Below are 15,654 nucleotides of genomic sequence, written 5' to 3'. Positions count from 1 at the left end.
TCGAGCGAAGAGACAATAGTTCTGAGGAAGCACAACCTTTTTTAAAAGACGCCTGATTTGATCTTCTAGGATTTCACTTTGATTGTGAAGTTATTCTTAAATTCCTGGTGAAGGGTGTGATGCAGCTGTGTGAGCGAAGAAGAGGGAACCACCTGTCTAAGATGCAGCTCGGAAAAGATGTGAAATAAACACATACAGGTGGGTCAAAGCATAGGAGTGTGCATCCGTGTGTGTGTGTGTGTGTGTGTGTGTGTGTGTGTGTGTCAAGAAACAGATTTTGTGTACAGAACAGAGGAACAAAACAAATCTGCAGTAGGAAGTATGAGAATAACAACATCACAGACATAAACAGACACTATGAGACACTGTTCGCTCCTTAGTGTTGTGCAGTCTTCCTCCTTCCAGCTTTGATGTGTGATTCTATCTGTGATGCTGCACGATGAGGCTGTGATTAGTGCTTAGCACAAGCAGAACGATTCCAGCACATGAACAGTAAAAGCTTCAGAGAGTAAAATGTGCAGGTGGGATCTCCTGTACAACCATCAGTCAACACAGTAGTAAGAACAGACTTCACCTTCGACTGGATCGACAGTGTTAAAGCTGCTTCCAGCCAATCACTTGGACACTCTGCTCAGTTTCTTTTCTTTGTTTGATACTGGCTGACGTCAGTCGTGACAGTTGACTACAGTCCCTTTCAGGTATTCCCTCCTATCCATTTAACTGATGAGATCTGAACATGTGAGTGAGCTCCGTGGTCACCTCTGTAAAAGTTGTCTGACCTGCTAACATTCACATGTGATTATCATTCAGTGAAATGTGACTGACTCTTTAGTCCATGTCTTGGACTGGTGCTGACTGTTGCTGCTCGGTGAGGATATCTAATGCAGATTAGTTTAATGGATGCATTATCCTCAGCAGACTGGTTGTCATGTGATACTGTGTTACATCAGGTCTTAGTTGATGGCAGATGTCAGCTGGTCCAGTGTGGGGTGGAGCACTAGCATGCTGCTGCTCTTCTGCATCGTCATAGCAGGTGAGTCTTCACCATGGTTACTGGATTTTTGTCTAAAGTACTTCAATGATTTCTTGCATGTCTCAGTGTCTAACACCTTGGTTCACACCTCTTCTCTCTCCTTCTATTTCCCTCCCCTTAGTCCCTCCATGCCTCTTGCAGCCTCCTGTCCCTCTCTCGCTGCCTGTCCACATGTCAGTCAACCCTGCCTCCTGGCAGTTCCTTCCTCTGTCCCAGGCGGAGCTTAGTCCTCTTTTCTCCAACTCCAGCCCCTTCTCCTTCTCACAGAGCCTTTTCATGCTGCCTCCACCAGGCACAGGCTCTAGACCGAGCCTCAGGGCTTCGTTTGGCCCGTACTCAGTTACACAGGTAAAGAAGAAAAGGACAGGGGAGACACGTGGGGGATCTCCGAGTGGTGATCTATGTTATAATGCTAATCATGGACATGTCTCTGTCTGTCCACAGCACCTATCCGAACCTGTCGTACCTCTCACTCCACCTCTGTCTGCGTCCCTCCTCTCAGAGCATGTCGAGAGAGAGTGGGATGAGGGAGGACAGACGAGGTTCAGAGTGAGGGTGCTGTTCCACCAGCGGGGTGACACCAGCACCCAAGGGACCTATATCACCCTGCATGCTTTCAAAGAAACAGAGGAGCACAAGGCGTCCTGTACCACGCAGGTTAGGAGCAGATTCTCTCTTATCCTCATTCCCTGCACGCTTTCCCTCTCCTTCTTTTTATCTGTCCGTCTGTCTGTCTCGTGTCCCAGCCTCCTCTAGGGCTGTGCCTGCTCACACTGACTATGCCCAGTGACTGGTTCAAGGACCCAAACTCTATCCAGTTACATGGAGACTGGGATGAGGGGCAAATGAACATTCACCCTCGTCGCCGGGTGCAGAAGCGGGAACAGTATTGGGGCGGATATCATCACGGCAGATTAGGAAACCGTCGCAGTGGGATTTCTCCATCACTGAGGTGAGGTGAAGTTTGATTGTTTCATTCATTTCTCTCATTCACTTCAGTCGGCCAGGTTCTGTGGAATAGATTATAATGTGATATAATGTGTGGTGTCTGAACTCTGACCTCAACATAAAGAAAAAACAGAGCTCAACTCCTCCAGTTAGGGAACAGCTCATGAAACGCTGTATGAACAGCAGCAGTAGCAGCTTTACTGTACATGTCAGCCTGTTGCCCGACATGAGAAGAAACACATTTATTCTTTTCAGGTACATTTACTTTTTCAGAAACTTTTTTAAGGTTGAAACTCTTTATTTAATTTAATTTCATTTTATTAGTACTAGAACCCAGTAACCTGAGTAAGCAGTTGAAGTGGTACTCCTTGTAATGGAGTACTTTTTTAGGGCTTGCACTTTTACTTGAGTACTGAGTTTGTGTACTTGCTCTCAAATAAAGTCTTCAGGCTTGATGATGAAACATCTTGTTAGACACTGACTTTGTGCAACTTAACATGTAAAAACGTAAATGAAAAGTAACAACAACAACAACAACAACAACAACAACAACAATAATAATAATAATAATAATAATAATAATAAACACAAGGCAGTAGGTCCTGGGTGCACAATTTGTTAGAGCACCTGCCAAAAATAAATGACCAAATGAAACTTTTATCAGTACATGACAGATGAATTCACGACTTGTTTTAGATATCATCCAGGGGTTGATGGGGACGCCCAGGCGGATATTCCACAGGCCCACAGATACTCAAGGGGCCCAATGACAAATCAAATCCAACTTTATTACTCCTTCTCTGACGCAGTCGATGACCCAAAACTGCCACCCACACGGTATGTTACAGAGATAGTTTCAGATGGAGTCATACAAGTCTGTATTTCTTTTTTTTACAATAACATTGCAAATGTATACATTGCAACTTATTACTAATTAAATGTCAGCATTTCACATGCTAAATACAAGAGCAGGAAGAAATCTGACGTCCAGCGTTTCAGCAAATTCATGTATTCAGTTCATTCAAATGATTTAAAAAACATTTGCTAAAGCTTGAAGCTTGTCAAAAGTAAATGTTAACAAATCTATGAACTTGAAGTTGAATCTACATAAATACATAATGCATACTGATTTTTATTCAAGTTGCAAACATTAAAAGTCTTTTAAATTGTTTTACGTTTGTTCAAATAGTTTAGTATTTTACTTTCTACTTTTAAAATAGTTTTAAGATGAAACTCTCCCTAGCTTCATTTATCTTAACATAACATGTCTATCTGTTTCTACTCCGATCATCCGTCCAAATGTGTGGAGGACAGAGCAGCTCGGTCCCAGAGACAGCTCTTCTATATCAAAGCAGTGACACTGAGAGATGAAGAGGAGGAGAAGGACAAAGGACAGGGCAGGACCGAAGACGAAGAAACCTGTTTGAATGGGCAGCAAGGGGAGGAGCTTAGCTTGGACTCTAATGTCATGATTCGCTATCACAGGGGCCCAGTGTTGATAGGAGAGCCAATCAGGGTGTCTGTTAATCTGAGGGCAAACAGTTCTGAGTTTGTTGTCATAAGGTGAGCATGAAATCACGCTGACTTGAATGTTCTCTAAATGCTGCCAATACATTTTCATAAGTAATCTGTGTGTGTGTGTGTGTGTGTGTGTGTGTGTGTGTTAAGACTGAAGGTAAAAAAAGGTTTGGTGTCAATGGTGGCCCAGAGGACTCTGACCTCTGACCTGTGGGCAGTGACTCTGGAGAGAAGCCAAGGCTCCAAACATGACGTGGTGTCCATCCTGTGCCACAAACACAGCACCATCAAACACGTACACAGGTTGGTTTAATCCCATTCATGTTGCTTTTACAGCTGAGCTCAGTAAATGAATGTGTTTGAGGAAAGACACTGTCCCTCTGTGTTTTGTTCCCTATCTGTGCCTTCACACACGTGGACTTCTGTAGTCTACCCATAGTTGGTTTGAGTATACTGAGGCCTTAAGGTTGGTGCCCAGCACAATGGTTGGTTTGAGGTAGTGTTTTCCTCTTGGGCATTACTCACTTTTTTACTGGTTGTTTTAATCCATATGCCAAGAAAATCACTTAACCTTGGAAAGGAACATCTTGCCTCTGCATTAACCTACAGTGGTTTAGGTAGAAGCACAGATGGCCCCAGCTTGTGCCCCTTTCACATACATTCAAATAATAGTGGATACACTCCCTGGATACTCTGTAAAGCAGTACATGGTGACACTGGAGTCTTTATCACAACACTTACACAACGTCAGAAGGTGTTTCGTGAATCATCACAGACTCATCTAAAGCCCTGTGATAAAGATCATGTGTGGGTGATCAGATCACAAATGGACAGATCACGACGCATATGACCACTTACACCTGCACTGTACATGTACATCTGTCTCTAAGGTGTCCTGCAGACCATGTGTGTCCAGATTTGTGTCCATGTGTGCTGCTATAAGGCGAGAATGTGTGCACAGTTATTATGTCAGCATGTAGTAAAATGTGTCGTGAAAACATCCCATTGTACTGCTAAGGAGAGGAGTTAGCAGAGGCTAAAACACTGAGTGCTGACAATACAGTACTGACAGCTCCATCTCTGACCTCTGTTGCCCTACAGTCCCGTTGTCTTCCAGCAGGTGGTGTGTCTGTCAATCGATGGCCTGGGACGGAGCTTTGGTGTTGCTATGAGGGTGACCGCTAACTGGTGGGTGGAGTACTCTGGGCATATTAACCCCCCGTCGCCACACGGGGCAGCAGAAAGCATCTTCTCATTCACTGATCGACGCATTATTAGCATCACTCCCATCACAGAGGTACAAAATCATTATGTTTATGATCCTTCAGATACGTTAAGTTCCCTTTAATGGAATGTGTCTAAGCATTACTTGTATGTTTTTCTGATCATCTGTCCTCAGAGCAACACCATCATCAACACAGCCATACTGACCAATCAGCCGGTATCACGTCCTGTCATTGTGCTGGCCATAAGTAAAGATGGGAAGGTGTCAGATGTCACCTCTGCTGTCACGTGTTACTCTACCAACGAGAACACTGTCAAGGTGCAACCAAATCCTACATACACTAAAGGAATAGTTAGGAAATTTCAAGCTGCTGTTAGAATTAGCTGCCTCTATGTACATGACAATAGGTTTCAGTTTCCCACAGTACCCAAGAAGGTTTTAAGAAAAGTGGAACAACATATAGTACACAGACCTCGTGTCGTGCAAACACTCTCAACTCAAATCAAGGCAGTATCTATCTAACAAACTGACCACTCTTTGTTCCTATGGTTGGTAGCTCCTAGATGGATACTCTTAAGCAGTCGGATGAAGGTTTTGTCCTGGACACCACCGCGTTAACCACATGTTCTCCTATTAACAGGTGTCCAGTAATTGCTCCACCCTCTTTGTAGATGGAAGTGAATCAGGGTTGGGCAGCACCTGCGTGGTGGTGGAGTTTCTACTGGGCACGCTCAGTGGCTCTGTGTGTCTCCAGGTGTGGGCTCCTTCTGTGCCCCTCAAAGTGTCCTTACTAGACCCCATTCTCAATGCTATCAACGGCTGGAACCACTATACGGAGACAGGGTACGAGACATTTTACTAAGCAGTTTGTGTTTCTCTGGAGACTAGAGACTCAGGACATTAAAAGTCTTCTTTAACCCACTGTCTCCCCGTTGTTTTTCTTTAATGCTCAGGCTGTGAAATCACACTGGATGATGCAAAGCAGACTAATAGACTTGGATTTTATATCCTCTGGTTTTGACTGTGATTTCCTGTCATCACAGCTACAGTTGCAAATTTTTTAGAAACCAAAGACTTCAGTTGTAGTTCAGTTGGTGGTTCTGAGGTCTATAAATAGACATTATTATCAGTCTAAAAGAGTTTGTATCTGTTCATCTTTCTCTCTCTCACACACACACACACACACAGACGTTGGGACTTTAGTTCTTTGTGTGTTTGGTCTTCTCAGGTGTGTGCCTGTGTATCAGCGCTCCTCTGTCCAGGTTCTGACTCAGTTCACAGCTCAGGACTCTCAAAGCAGAACTGTCTACCTTTTAAGCTCCTCTGATTGGTTCGTGGATGTGACAGAGCTGGTCCGCGACTGGTTGAGAGTAGAAGACCCTCGAGTGGCTTCCCTCAGCCCCCAAAACAACCTGATTGGTCTACAACCAGGAAAAACATCCCTCTATGTAGGTGATACATTCACATACTTCTCATTTCCTTCATTCACTTTTTTTTGTTTCATCTCATCTCATTTCTCTTACTCGTACTGTTTTGAAGGAGCAATGCTCCCCATGGAGACATTTTTAGCCAATGAAAACCCACCGTTACTGATGTCACTGATCGTCATCTTCTTCCTCTTCCTCAGGTCGTCTCTGAGCAGTGGGATGGTGTGTTGGGCAGATGTGACATCACTGTGACCTCTGAACCTGTTAACCCAGGAGACCTGTCTGTACAGGTGGTCAGTGGTCTCGGCATGTCAATCACAGGCAGCCCCACATACCCCGCCATTATCACAACCACGGTGACTGCATACAACATCCTGTTCAACCACCACCAGGTGAGACACTGCCCACCAATGAAGTGCGACCTCAACTGATGTCAAGTACAAATAACAGTTACAGCAATTAGTATATACTGCAGATTTACAACTGCTTTGTTGACTTCTGAGCACTTAAGCTTGTAAACAAACATGGCGGCCATCATGATAGCAGAAGTCAAGGTTGTATAAGGAATTAATGTAACTTGTTTAAAATAGATTTTAGATTTTTTTCCTGTTGTTGTTTGATAAAGTATTTCAGCTTCTCAAAAGGCTTCCTGTGTGATAGTTATTAGTTATTAGATAGTTAAATATTTTCACTGGATGACCAGACCAGATTGAACCAGACTCTTTTACTACTGAGCCATATTGGTGTAATACCTGCAGAATGTGGTCTGCTGAAAAACGAAGATCTTCCCTGAAAACATGTGATCTGGATGGAAGCATATGTTGCTCCACAACCTGTATACAGGTGCTGGTCATATAAGTAGAATATCATCAAAAAGTTGATTTATTTCTCTAATTCTGTTCAAAAAGTGAAACTAATAATAACTAATAATATATTCATGCATTACACACAGACTCATATACTTCAAGTGTTTATTTTAATTTATTTTGATGATTAGAACTGACAACTAATGAAAAACCCAAATTCAGTATCTCAGAAAATTTGAATATTACTTAAGACCAATATAAAGAAGGTCTGCGGCACTGCTCAGGTGTTATGAGAGCCCAGATTGCTCTGATAGTGGCCTTCAGCTCTTCAGCATTGTTGGGTGTGGCATATCACATCTTCCTCTTCACAACATCCCATAACCTTCCTACGGGGTTAAGGTCAGGCGAGTTTGCTGGCCAGTTAAGAACAGGAATACCATGGTCCTTAAACTAGGTACTGGTAGATTTGGCACTGTGTGCAGGTGCCAAGTCCTGTTGGAAGATGAAATCTGTGTCCCTAAAGTTGGTCAGCAGCAGGAAGCAGGAAGTGCTCTAAGACTTCCTAGTATACAGCTGCATTGACCTTGGACCTCAGAAAACACAGTGGAGCAACACCAGCAGATGACATGACACCCCAAACCATCACTGACTGTGGAAACTTTACACTGGACCTCAAGCTACGTGGATTCTGTGCCTCTCCTCTCTTCCTCCAGACTCTGGGACCCTGATTTCCAAAGGAAATGCAAAATTTACTTTCATCAGAGAACATAACTTTGGACCACTCAGCAGCAGTCCAGTCCTTATTGTCTTTAGCCCAGGCGAGATGCTTCTGACGCTGTCTGTTGTTCAACAGTTGCTTGACACAAGGACTGCGACAGCTGAAACCCATGTCTTGCATACGCCTGTGCGTAGTGGTTCTTGAAGCACTGACTCCAGCTGCAGTCCACTCTTTGTGAATCTCCCCCACATTTTTAAATGGGTTTCGTTTCACAATTCTCTCCAGGGTGCGGTTATCCCTATATATATATTGCTTGAACACTCAGCAGTCTTCCCCATGATTGTGTAGCCTACAGAACTAGACTGAGAGACCATTTTGAGGCCTTTGCAGGTGTTTTCAGTTAATTAGCTGATTAGAGTGTGGAAAAATCCTTTCTTTATATTGATCTTAAGTAATATTCTAATGTTCTGAGATACTGAATTTGGGTTTTTCATTAGTTGTCAGTTCTAATCATCAAAAAAAATTAAAATAAACACTTGAAGTATATGAGTCTGTGTGTAATGCATGCATATATTATACAAGTTTCACTTTTTGAACAGAATTAGAGAAATAAATCAACTTTTTGATGATATTCTACTTATATGACCAGCACCTGTATATGAATAGTATTAATTGAGCTTTAACAAATGTGAATGCTGTGCACTAATGCCCCCTAATAGCTTCACAGATGCTGGTTTTTGTGCATGGATAGTAAACTAGATCTTATTAACACGTTTGTTCTTGGCATGGTAGAAGAATGATCTTAGCTTTTTACCTCACATTTGTGGATGCAGAGATCAATGGAAGAAGTGAAAGACGGTGACCTATCAGACCTGATCTCTCCATCTGTATTGTGTCTCTGCAGGAGGCGTCTATCAGCATTTGGCTCCAGTTCAGTGATGACACCGCCTCCCTCCTCTCATCCTTCAGCGACCTTTCCTTTTTCATTCGTCTCTCCTCATTGGCTGAGTCCGTGGTGGTGGTGGCACCTGGCTCCAGCCAACGCATCTTTGCCCAGGGCGACGGAGGCGGGCCGTTACTGCGGGCTGAACTTCTGGTTTCAACCTGCACTGACAAGCTCATCACCATCAACTCTATCAGTGAAGGCGACTGGGATTGGATGGACACCAGAGGAGGAGGTGGTACGAGGAGACTGGCTAAGGGATCTGGTTGGATTAGAGTCAACCTAGACCTGGACTTTCTGCACCCAACAGGGACAAAGGATGAGGAGGATGAGGAGTTTGAATTTGACATTTCAGACACCCTGGTGGAGTCAGACAGCGACATCTATGTATCAAACTTTAGAGAAGACAACAGTGGGAATGTGAGCAGTGACTATTATGATAAAATCAGTGGGGGGGTGACTAACAGAGAGTGGAACGAGGAGGGTAACAGAGGGATGGTCAGTCGGAACAATCTAGAAAGGGCCGTGCTGATGCCAAGCCAGGAGGAGGGCTCTGTGTACTTCTCTCCGAGCCAGGAGAAAGAAAGAGAGAGGGCGGAGGAGAAGGAGCAGGGAGCTCAAGAGCTGGAGCTGGGTTTGGGTGCTGTTCTCTCTCTGCTCTGTCTCTGTGCTGTCCTCTTCCTGGCAAACTGTCTGCCCTGCGCCCTGAGAGACCGCTTGGGGACAATGTCAGAGGGCGTGGAGGAAGGAGATCCAGAGGGAGGCAGAAATGATGAGGAAGAAAGAAAGGAAGCAGATGAGGAAGACAGGATAAAGCAGCAGAAACAAGCTGTTAAAGAAGTAGAAATCATTTGCTGATACTACTCTTCTGTTCTGTTCTGTTCTGTTCAAATGAACCTTTTTCTACTTACTACGTTTTTATCTCCACAGCAGCCGAGACCAAGCATCGAACAGCTTAATGCAACTTGAAGCTACAGTTTGTCATTTTTCTATTTTTTTTTGTAAAAAATATCCTTGAAAAAAGATCTAAATTAAAAAGAATCATATTTAGCACTGGTTCTGTCGACACCTCCTGTTAAGTCAGACGCATTGAACAGTCGACAGCAGTGCAGAGATATTTTTTGAACAAGGTTCACACTAATCATAGAATTAGCAGCTCCGTTGGCTTCACGTTTAAGGCCGTTCACAGCCTCACCACTCCACCTTATCAATCTCCATGTAATCATACCCACCCATACCCTCAGATCCTCTTCATCTATCCGCCTCACTGTCCCCACTGCTCTGGTTACTGGTGTTCCTACACCTGAACAGATAACCATTGATGCTGTGACTGTTATCCATGTTTAGTTATTAACGTATTTATTCTTTTGGGGTATTTTCTTTATCACCTGTACTCTGCTTTTATTTTAATTGTATCTGTACAGTGACCTTTGTGGTCTCCTTGAATTTTAACATATTTTAAAGTAATTTTAGTTTTTATCTGTACGGTGACCGTGAGTGTCATGAAAGGTGCCCATAAATAAAATGTATTATTATTATTATTGCTAAGATAGGCAGCTTCCTGCTTATTGTAATTTGATAAGGACTGAAGAGCTGTGCAGAGCGTGGTGGAGTGTACCCGAGGGTAGAAGAGCACAGTGACGCAGAGACAGGGAGGGCTGGGTGAAGCAGAGTGGATTCATTTCGAGACTCATGCCAGCTCTAGGTTTCGCTGCTTATTTATTTTTAAGTTTAAGTGAACATATAGCATGAGTGCTGATGTTGAAGACGAGACCAAAGAGTTCCGTAAGGGTTTATCTAAGTGTTGGCTCAGACTCTGAACTGGCATGTGCTCAATATATTTAAGGACTCAGATCAGATGAAAAGAAAGTTCAAAGATCCCTAATCCAATCTCTCCATCAGGCTATATTTGTTTCCTTCAGTCTTTTCTGTCTTGAATTATTCCATACGATCTTCATTCACTCCAGCTCAGCCAGTGGACTACACTATAAATATGTTGAATAATAACTTGGTATTTAGAAACTAAATGTCCATGTATGTCGTAAACCTGATTGTTTGCTTCTGACTATTGATTTTGTCAGTTGTCTTTTATTATTGCTTTGTTTAAAATAAACTGTGTTGTGTGAGGAACATCTTATGAAGTGGAGGTGTTTAACACACAAAACTAGAAGGATGGGTAGACGTGTTGGGATTTGGCTGTGAGTAAATATTTGTTCCCAAAAGTACTTAACACAACAATTCACTCACTCACTGCAGGAAGAAAATGAAGCGAAGTGATGAACACAGCGTCAAGTTCAGTAGATCTCTGCCCACCTTTCAGTGTGTGAGCAGAGTGGCGCAGCGGAAGCGTGCTGGGCTCATAACGCAGAGACTGCTAAAAGTTTCTTTAACGATTCAGCTTCTCTCAACACATGTTTTCTGTAAATGTACAGTTGGTAGGCAGCATCACATGGAGGACGAGAGAAGGGGTCATTGAGGTCAAGAGAGCTGCAACACCCAATCCTGGCTTAGAGGTAGAGGAACAGCATGAGGCTAGGAGGACGACACGTCTCGGACGTGTCGTCCGGTTATTCTCGGTTATTCAGCCATGGTTCTGACCGCAGCACGTGGACTATTTGTATCTCCCTACGTAAAACAACCAGATACAGGATAATGGAGCTACACCCAGAAACATGCGCTGCTTGCAGAGGTGTAGTAAGAAGCATGATAGACGAAATGATGACGGTTTAATTTTTACTTAAAATTAATTTATATGCTCCAAAACTTTTCCACACTTAAATAAATGAACTTTAAATAAACGAAGGAAATGCAGTGGAATCAAACAGCTAATGAAATACCAAAAAGAAAAATGAACGTGGACGTCAACATGGAACATTTATATGGAACTCTCTTTTTCTTTATATCTGCCATACAATGTGTTATTTGCAGAGAGCTAATAGAATTACACTTACACACAACATCTTACTGACTAATTAACATGTTAACATTTGCAAATCAAATTTCAATTGCACTTAATGTGTACATTTCATTTGAACAAACTTCATGTTACTCGAAAACAATTCGAGCTTCTTAATAGTAATAGTAAATAGTAAAGAAATATTAATTTCAGTGCGTCTCCATTGTTTGTCTCTGTTTTTTTTTTTTTTTTTTTTTTTTTCCTACAACCATTTGGGGTGGCTGTGGCTCAATAGGTAGAGCAGTTGTCTGCCAATCACAGGATTGGTGGTTCAATTCCCAGCTGCCATATCACATACCATGTCCTTGGGCAAGATACTGAACCCAAGTTGCCCCAAGTGAGTCAGATCAGCTGCATAGCAGCTCTGCCATTGGTGCATGAGTGAGATGCAGTGTCAAGCGCTTTGAGTACCAGTTAGGTAGAGAAGTACAGACCACTTAGCTCTTTGATGTGACCCTATTTATGAAGAGAATGTGTACTTTAGATACTATACTCTTTTTTAAATATACTTTATTCTTACATAGAATAATTGTAACGTTAAGGCTGTGTAACTACATACCTGAGCTAAACTTAGCTGGATTCAAGACTGCATTTATTTTTGTTGAGTGTATGATTGTTGACCAGCAGGAGCAAGTTAGTGCAAAGACTTGTGGGGTCAAACCCACCAATGTGCCCACAGAAAGGGTACAACAGCAGAGGCAGGTGTAGATGCCTGCTTAGGGAATTGGTCTTGGTCAAACAGACAGCGGAGCACAGGTATGTGGCGGTATGTCAGCTTCCTCTTCCCTACTTCCTTCTGATGGAGGCTGGGCTGTGCTGGTGCAGCAGTCGACCTCATGCAGCAGAAACAACCAGCTGCAGAAAGACCTCCTCAACACCGTAAACTAAAAGAACACTTTCAAAGACAAGGGCACTCTGTCCTTATGCCTCTTCACATGTTTATTGTTCACAGTGTGTTCACAGTACAAAATCATTTCTGCCCAAACCTGGGGGCCAACAAAGGCTCACTGTGAGACTGGACGTTTTATTACAGGAAAACATAAGCACCTTTAAAACATAAGCACGTGAAAGTGAAATTCACGTGTGTTGTGGAGCTACTGTTAAAACACCTACAGAATTAAGACCGCAGTCCCCTTAATCACTAATGAATTCCACTGAAGCGGCGTGTCAAACGATGGCAGCTAGACTGGGCTCATTTGGTTACAGTTATTTTAAATCTCTCACTTTTTATTCAATCCCACGTGTGGGACAGTGGTGAAGTGGTTAGCACTGGGACCCTCACAGCATGAAGGAACTGGCTTCAGATCCCTTATGTGTATAGTTTTCACATTCTCTACACGGGTTATATCTGGGTACATGCAGTCAGGGTTAGGGGTTAGAGGTTAACTGATGACTCTACATTGCTATGTACGATAGTTATTAATATTTGTCTTTATTCTATGTCAGCCCTGTGATAGACTCCTGATCTGTCCAGGGTGTTTACCTGCCATCACCCAACCAAAGCTGGGATAGACTCCAGCACCCTGTGACCCTTAAGGGGAAAGCGGTTAGGTTAGGTTAGGTTAGGATAAAGGATGGATGGATAAATCCCACTAACAGCTGGATCAGATCACAGTAAACCCTTTAGCTTATGACAGTTACAACTCATTTTCTGCTCTTAAATGAGTAATGACTTTATGTTTATGTTTTGTCACCATCTGCTGGTTATAAAAATTAAATTGGTATTTTATAACCACCAGATGGTGACAAACCATAAACTGTCCCAGCTTTTATTTTGAAAGCATTTCTCATTCTTCCATGTTGTTTAAACCACAGCGTCACTAGTTTGATTTCCAGTTCCCCCTGCCCTCCTGTCCAAGTGTACTTGACGCCAGTGCGATTTTAGCAGCTTGTCCACAACAGTTTCCATACATGGACATTTGATTTACAGCAGACACGTGTTACACAGTTACAGTTTATCACCTGTGTTAGTAGAAATGTGCAACAGGATTATGTTTTATTATTCTCATTTCTAGTTCGTTTCCACTGTAGAGGTTCAATTGTGTAGTTGTGTGGAGATACAATTATTGATGTCCTGCAGTGTTTCAGTACAGATCAGAGTAAGACCAGTTAACATTTTAGTCTTTTAAGCCTTTTAAGTTAACCGTTCCCCACAGCATATTAGAGTCTGCATGGATTTTAATGTGCTCCCACTAACAGTCAGGAAGTTTTGTGTGTTGGCTTATTTCAGCTAAGCAGGAAAATCAGCTTAGAGAAACCTGAGTAAAGAAAATAATGTGATGTTTTTGTTTTGGTTTGTGTTTACTCGGGTTGATAGGTCAGCTTACTGATGCATTGTACTGCAGGGCTGACCTTCAGCAGTGGGTTCCCTGAACAACACCTTTACACTCTGCAACAACATTGTTTAGTAAATATGTGAATTACACATGTTTTGTAGCTGATGAGCTTTATGTAGGTGTGGGAAACGTTGGTTAGTTAATTTAACAAAAAAATAATAAACCATGTTTCATTATATAGCAAAGACATGATGGAAGTCGAGCGGAATCTGGTTGCAGACAAACATGACAGACTACTGCAGACTACTCCTGTAGGAATCAGCAGATTATTAAGCCAAAGGATTAGTGAGTTACTATAACGCGTCAATAAGACCCCCGTATCTTCCTAAAACACTAACTTCTGGAAACAGTTGACAGCTTCTGAGTGAGGTTAAAAGTCGACTATCTGGTAAACACTCTCTGATCTTTGTCAGCAGCCAGGTGCCACTCAGACATATTTAGTTAACAATCTCTGTGTGTGTCAATCAAATACTTCTACCATTAGCAGTCCCGTCCACCACAGTCGACTGTGTGTGATCAGGCCAGTCCTAACCCTCCCCTGCCCTGTGTTCCACAGCCTGTGGCAGACTGCTGATGCGTCCTCAAGTTACAGATCCAGGCAAACCTCTTCCCACACTGGTCACAGCTGAAGGGCTTCTCCCCAGTGTGAACTCTCTGGTGCTTCTTCAGGTTCCCGGCCTCAGAGAAGTGTTTCCCGCAAGTGTCACAGCGGAAAGGTTTCTCCCCCGTGTGGACTCTCTCATGCGCCTCCAGGTTGGACAGGCCAGAGAAAGCCTTGCCACAGGATTGACATACATAGCTCTTCCTGCGGCGCTCGCTGGCCATGACGCTAACAGTGTGGTTTTTATTGTGTCCAGTAAAAAGTGTGGCTTGATGCTGTCCGTTCATGGCCACCTCGATGCTGGCCAAGGCAGCACTGGATCCCCTGACAGGTAAGGCTGACTGTGAAGCCACACTAGAACTTATTGTCCTACTGGTTGAGCTGATACCAGATGCACCTGTTTTATCCCCACTGTTGGAGTTAGTCACAGCAGCTGTGCTGTAGGGCAGTGTGCTCTGTGCAGAGAGAATGCCCTGCTGCTGCTCAGAGATCCTACTGATACTCCGATGCTGCCGCAGCAGCTGAGACTGTGAACTCATCGTGGCTGGTATTCGACTCCATGGAGGGCTGGGAAGATGGAGCCTGCATCCTCAGAGGTTTGGACACACACGCCTCTGCTGACAGAGCTGAGAGCAAAGAACACAATCAGTGTACCAGGCTGTTAAATCTTTCTGTGTACATTCTCACACACAAAGAAAGATGATGTCTTACCTTTGGCTGTGGAGCGGCCGGCTGCAGACACTGAAGGTTCACTCTCGACAACAATAACGTCATCTTTGTTGCACTCTGCTGAGTCAGCAGTGGTAAATGAACATGAAGGCCCACCAGGGGCTGATGCAGAGTCATTATCGGGGGCCCAGCGGGTGAAGAAGGTCTCCAGTTCAAAGAGGGAGTATTCAGATGAAAGGGGGTTGTTGTCACTGGATCTCTGCGGTTGCTGTGTTTGAGGAGTGGTTGGTAAGTTGGTGTCTGGTACCCTCAGCCGGACTGCCACTACATTGCTGCAGGATCTTGATGTCACAGGGGTCGACTGGAAAGGAGGAAATTTTAGAGCAGATTATTACCACTCTTATACATTAAGACCTTTTGTTAAAGCTTCTACCGGATGTGTGCAGAAAACTGTGGTGTTTGTCTGTAGTCTGG

General features: G+C 43.5%; 2 protein-coding genes across 2 annotated transcripts; one reads left to right on the top strand and one right to left on the bottom strand.

Annotated features, from left to right (window-relative positions):
- On the top strand, nucleotides 1-10,726 carry tmem132a (transmembrane protein 132A). The gene is made up of 14 exons (XM_026360268.1): nucleotides 1-198; nucleotides 951-1,033; nucleotides 1,155-1,381; nucleotides 1,478-1,690; nucleotides 1,780-1,985; nucleotides 2,678-2,818; nucleotides 3,296-3,544; nucleotides 3,650-3,802; nucleotides 4,601-4,796; nucleotides 4,899-5,042; nucleotides 5,365-5,567; nucleotides 5,953-6,172; nucleotides 6,352-6,543; nucleotides 8,580-10,726. Exons 2-14 carry the CDS (start codon nucleotides 961-963, stop codon nucleotides 9,474-9,476), a joined length of 3,114 nt encoding a protein of 1,037 aa, XP_026216053.1. The 5' UTR covers nucleotides 1-198; nucleotides 951-960; the 3' UTR covers nucleotides 9,477-10,726.
- Nucleotides 10,727-12,478: 1,752 nt separating this feature from the next.
- On the bottom strand, nucleotides 12,479-15,133 carry LOC117152912 (zinc finger protein 2 homolog). The gene has a single exon (XM_033326152.1). It carries the CDS (start codon nucleotides 15,048-15,050, stop codon nucleotides 14,427-14,429), a length of 624 nt encoding a protein of 207 aa, XP_033182043.1. The 5' UTR covers nucleotides 15,051-15,133; the 3' UTR covers nucleotides 12,479-14,426.
- Nucleotides 15,134-15,654: the final 521 nt, after the last annotated feature.

Source organism: Anabas testudineus, chromosome 1 (assembly GCF_900324465.2).
Source record: "Anabas testudineus chromosome 1, fAnaTes1.2, whole genome shotgun sequence".
NCBI classification, from domain to species: Eukaryota; Metazoa; Chordata; class Actinopteri; order Anabantiformes; family Anabantidae; genus Anabas; species Anabas testudineus.
This window is presented reverse-complemented; position numbering and strand designations above follow the sequence as displayed.

Coding starts and splice junctions, on each gene's coding strand:
- LOC117152912 (XM_033326152.1), bottom strand. CDS start 15,050: ATGAGTTCACAGTCTCAGCTGCTGCGGCAGCATCGGAGTATCAGTAGG.
- tmem132a (XM_026360268.1), top strand. CDS start 961: ATGGCAGATGTCAGCTGGTCCAGTGTGGGGTGGAGCACTAGCATGCTG. Junction 1,034..1,154: donor CTTCTGCATCGTCATAGCAG/GTGAGTCTTCAC, acceptor CCCTCCCCTTAG/TCCCTCCATGCCTCTTGCAG. Junction 1,691..1,779: donor AGGCGTCCTGTACCACGCAG/GTTAGGAGCAGA, acceptor CTCGTGTCCCAG/CCTCCTCTAGGGCTGTGCCT.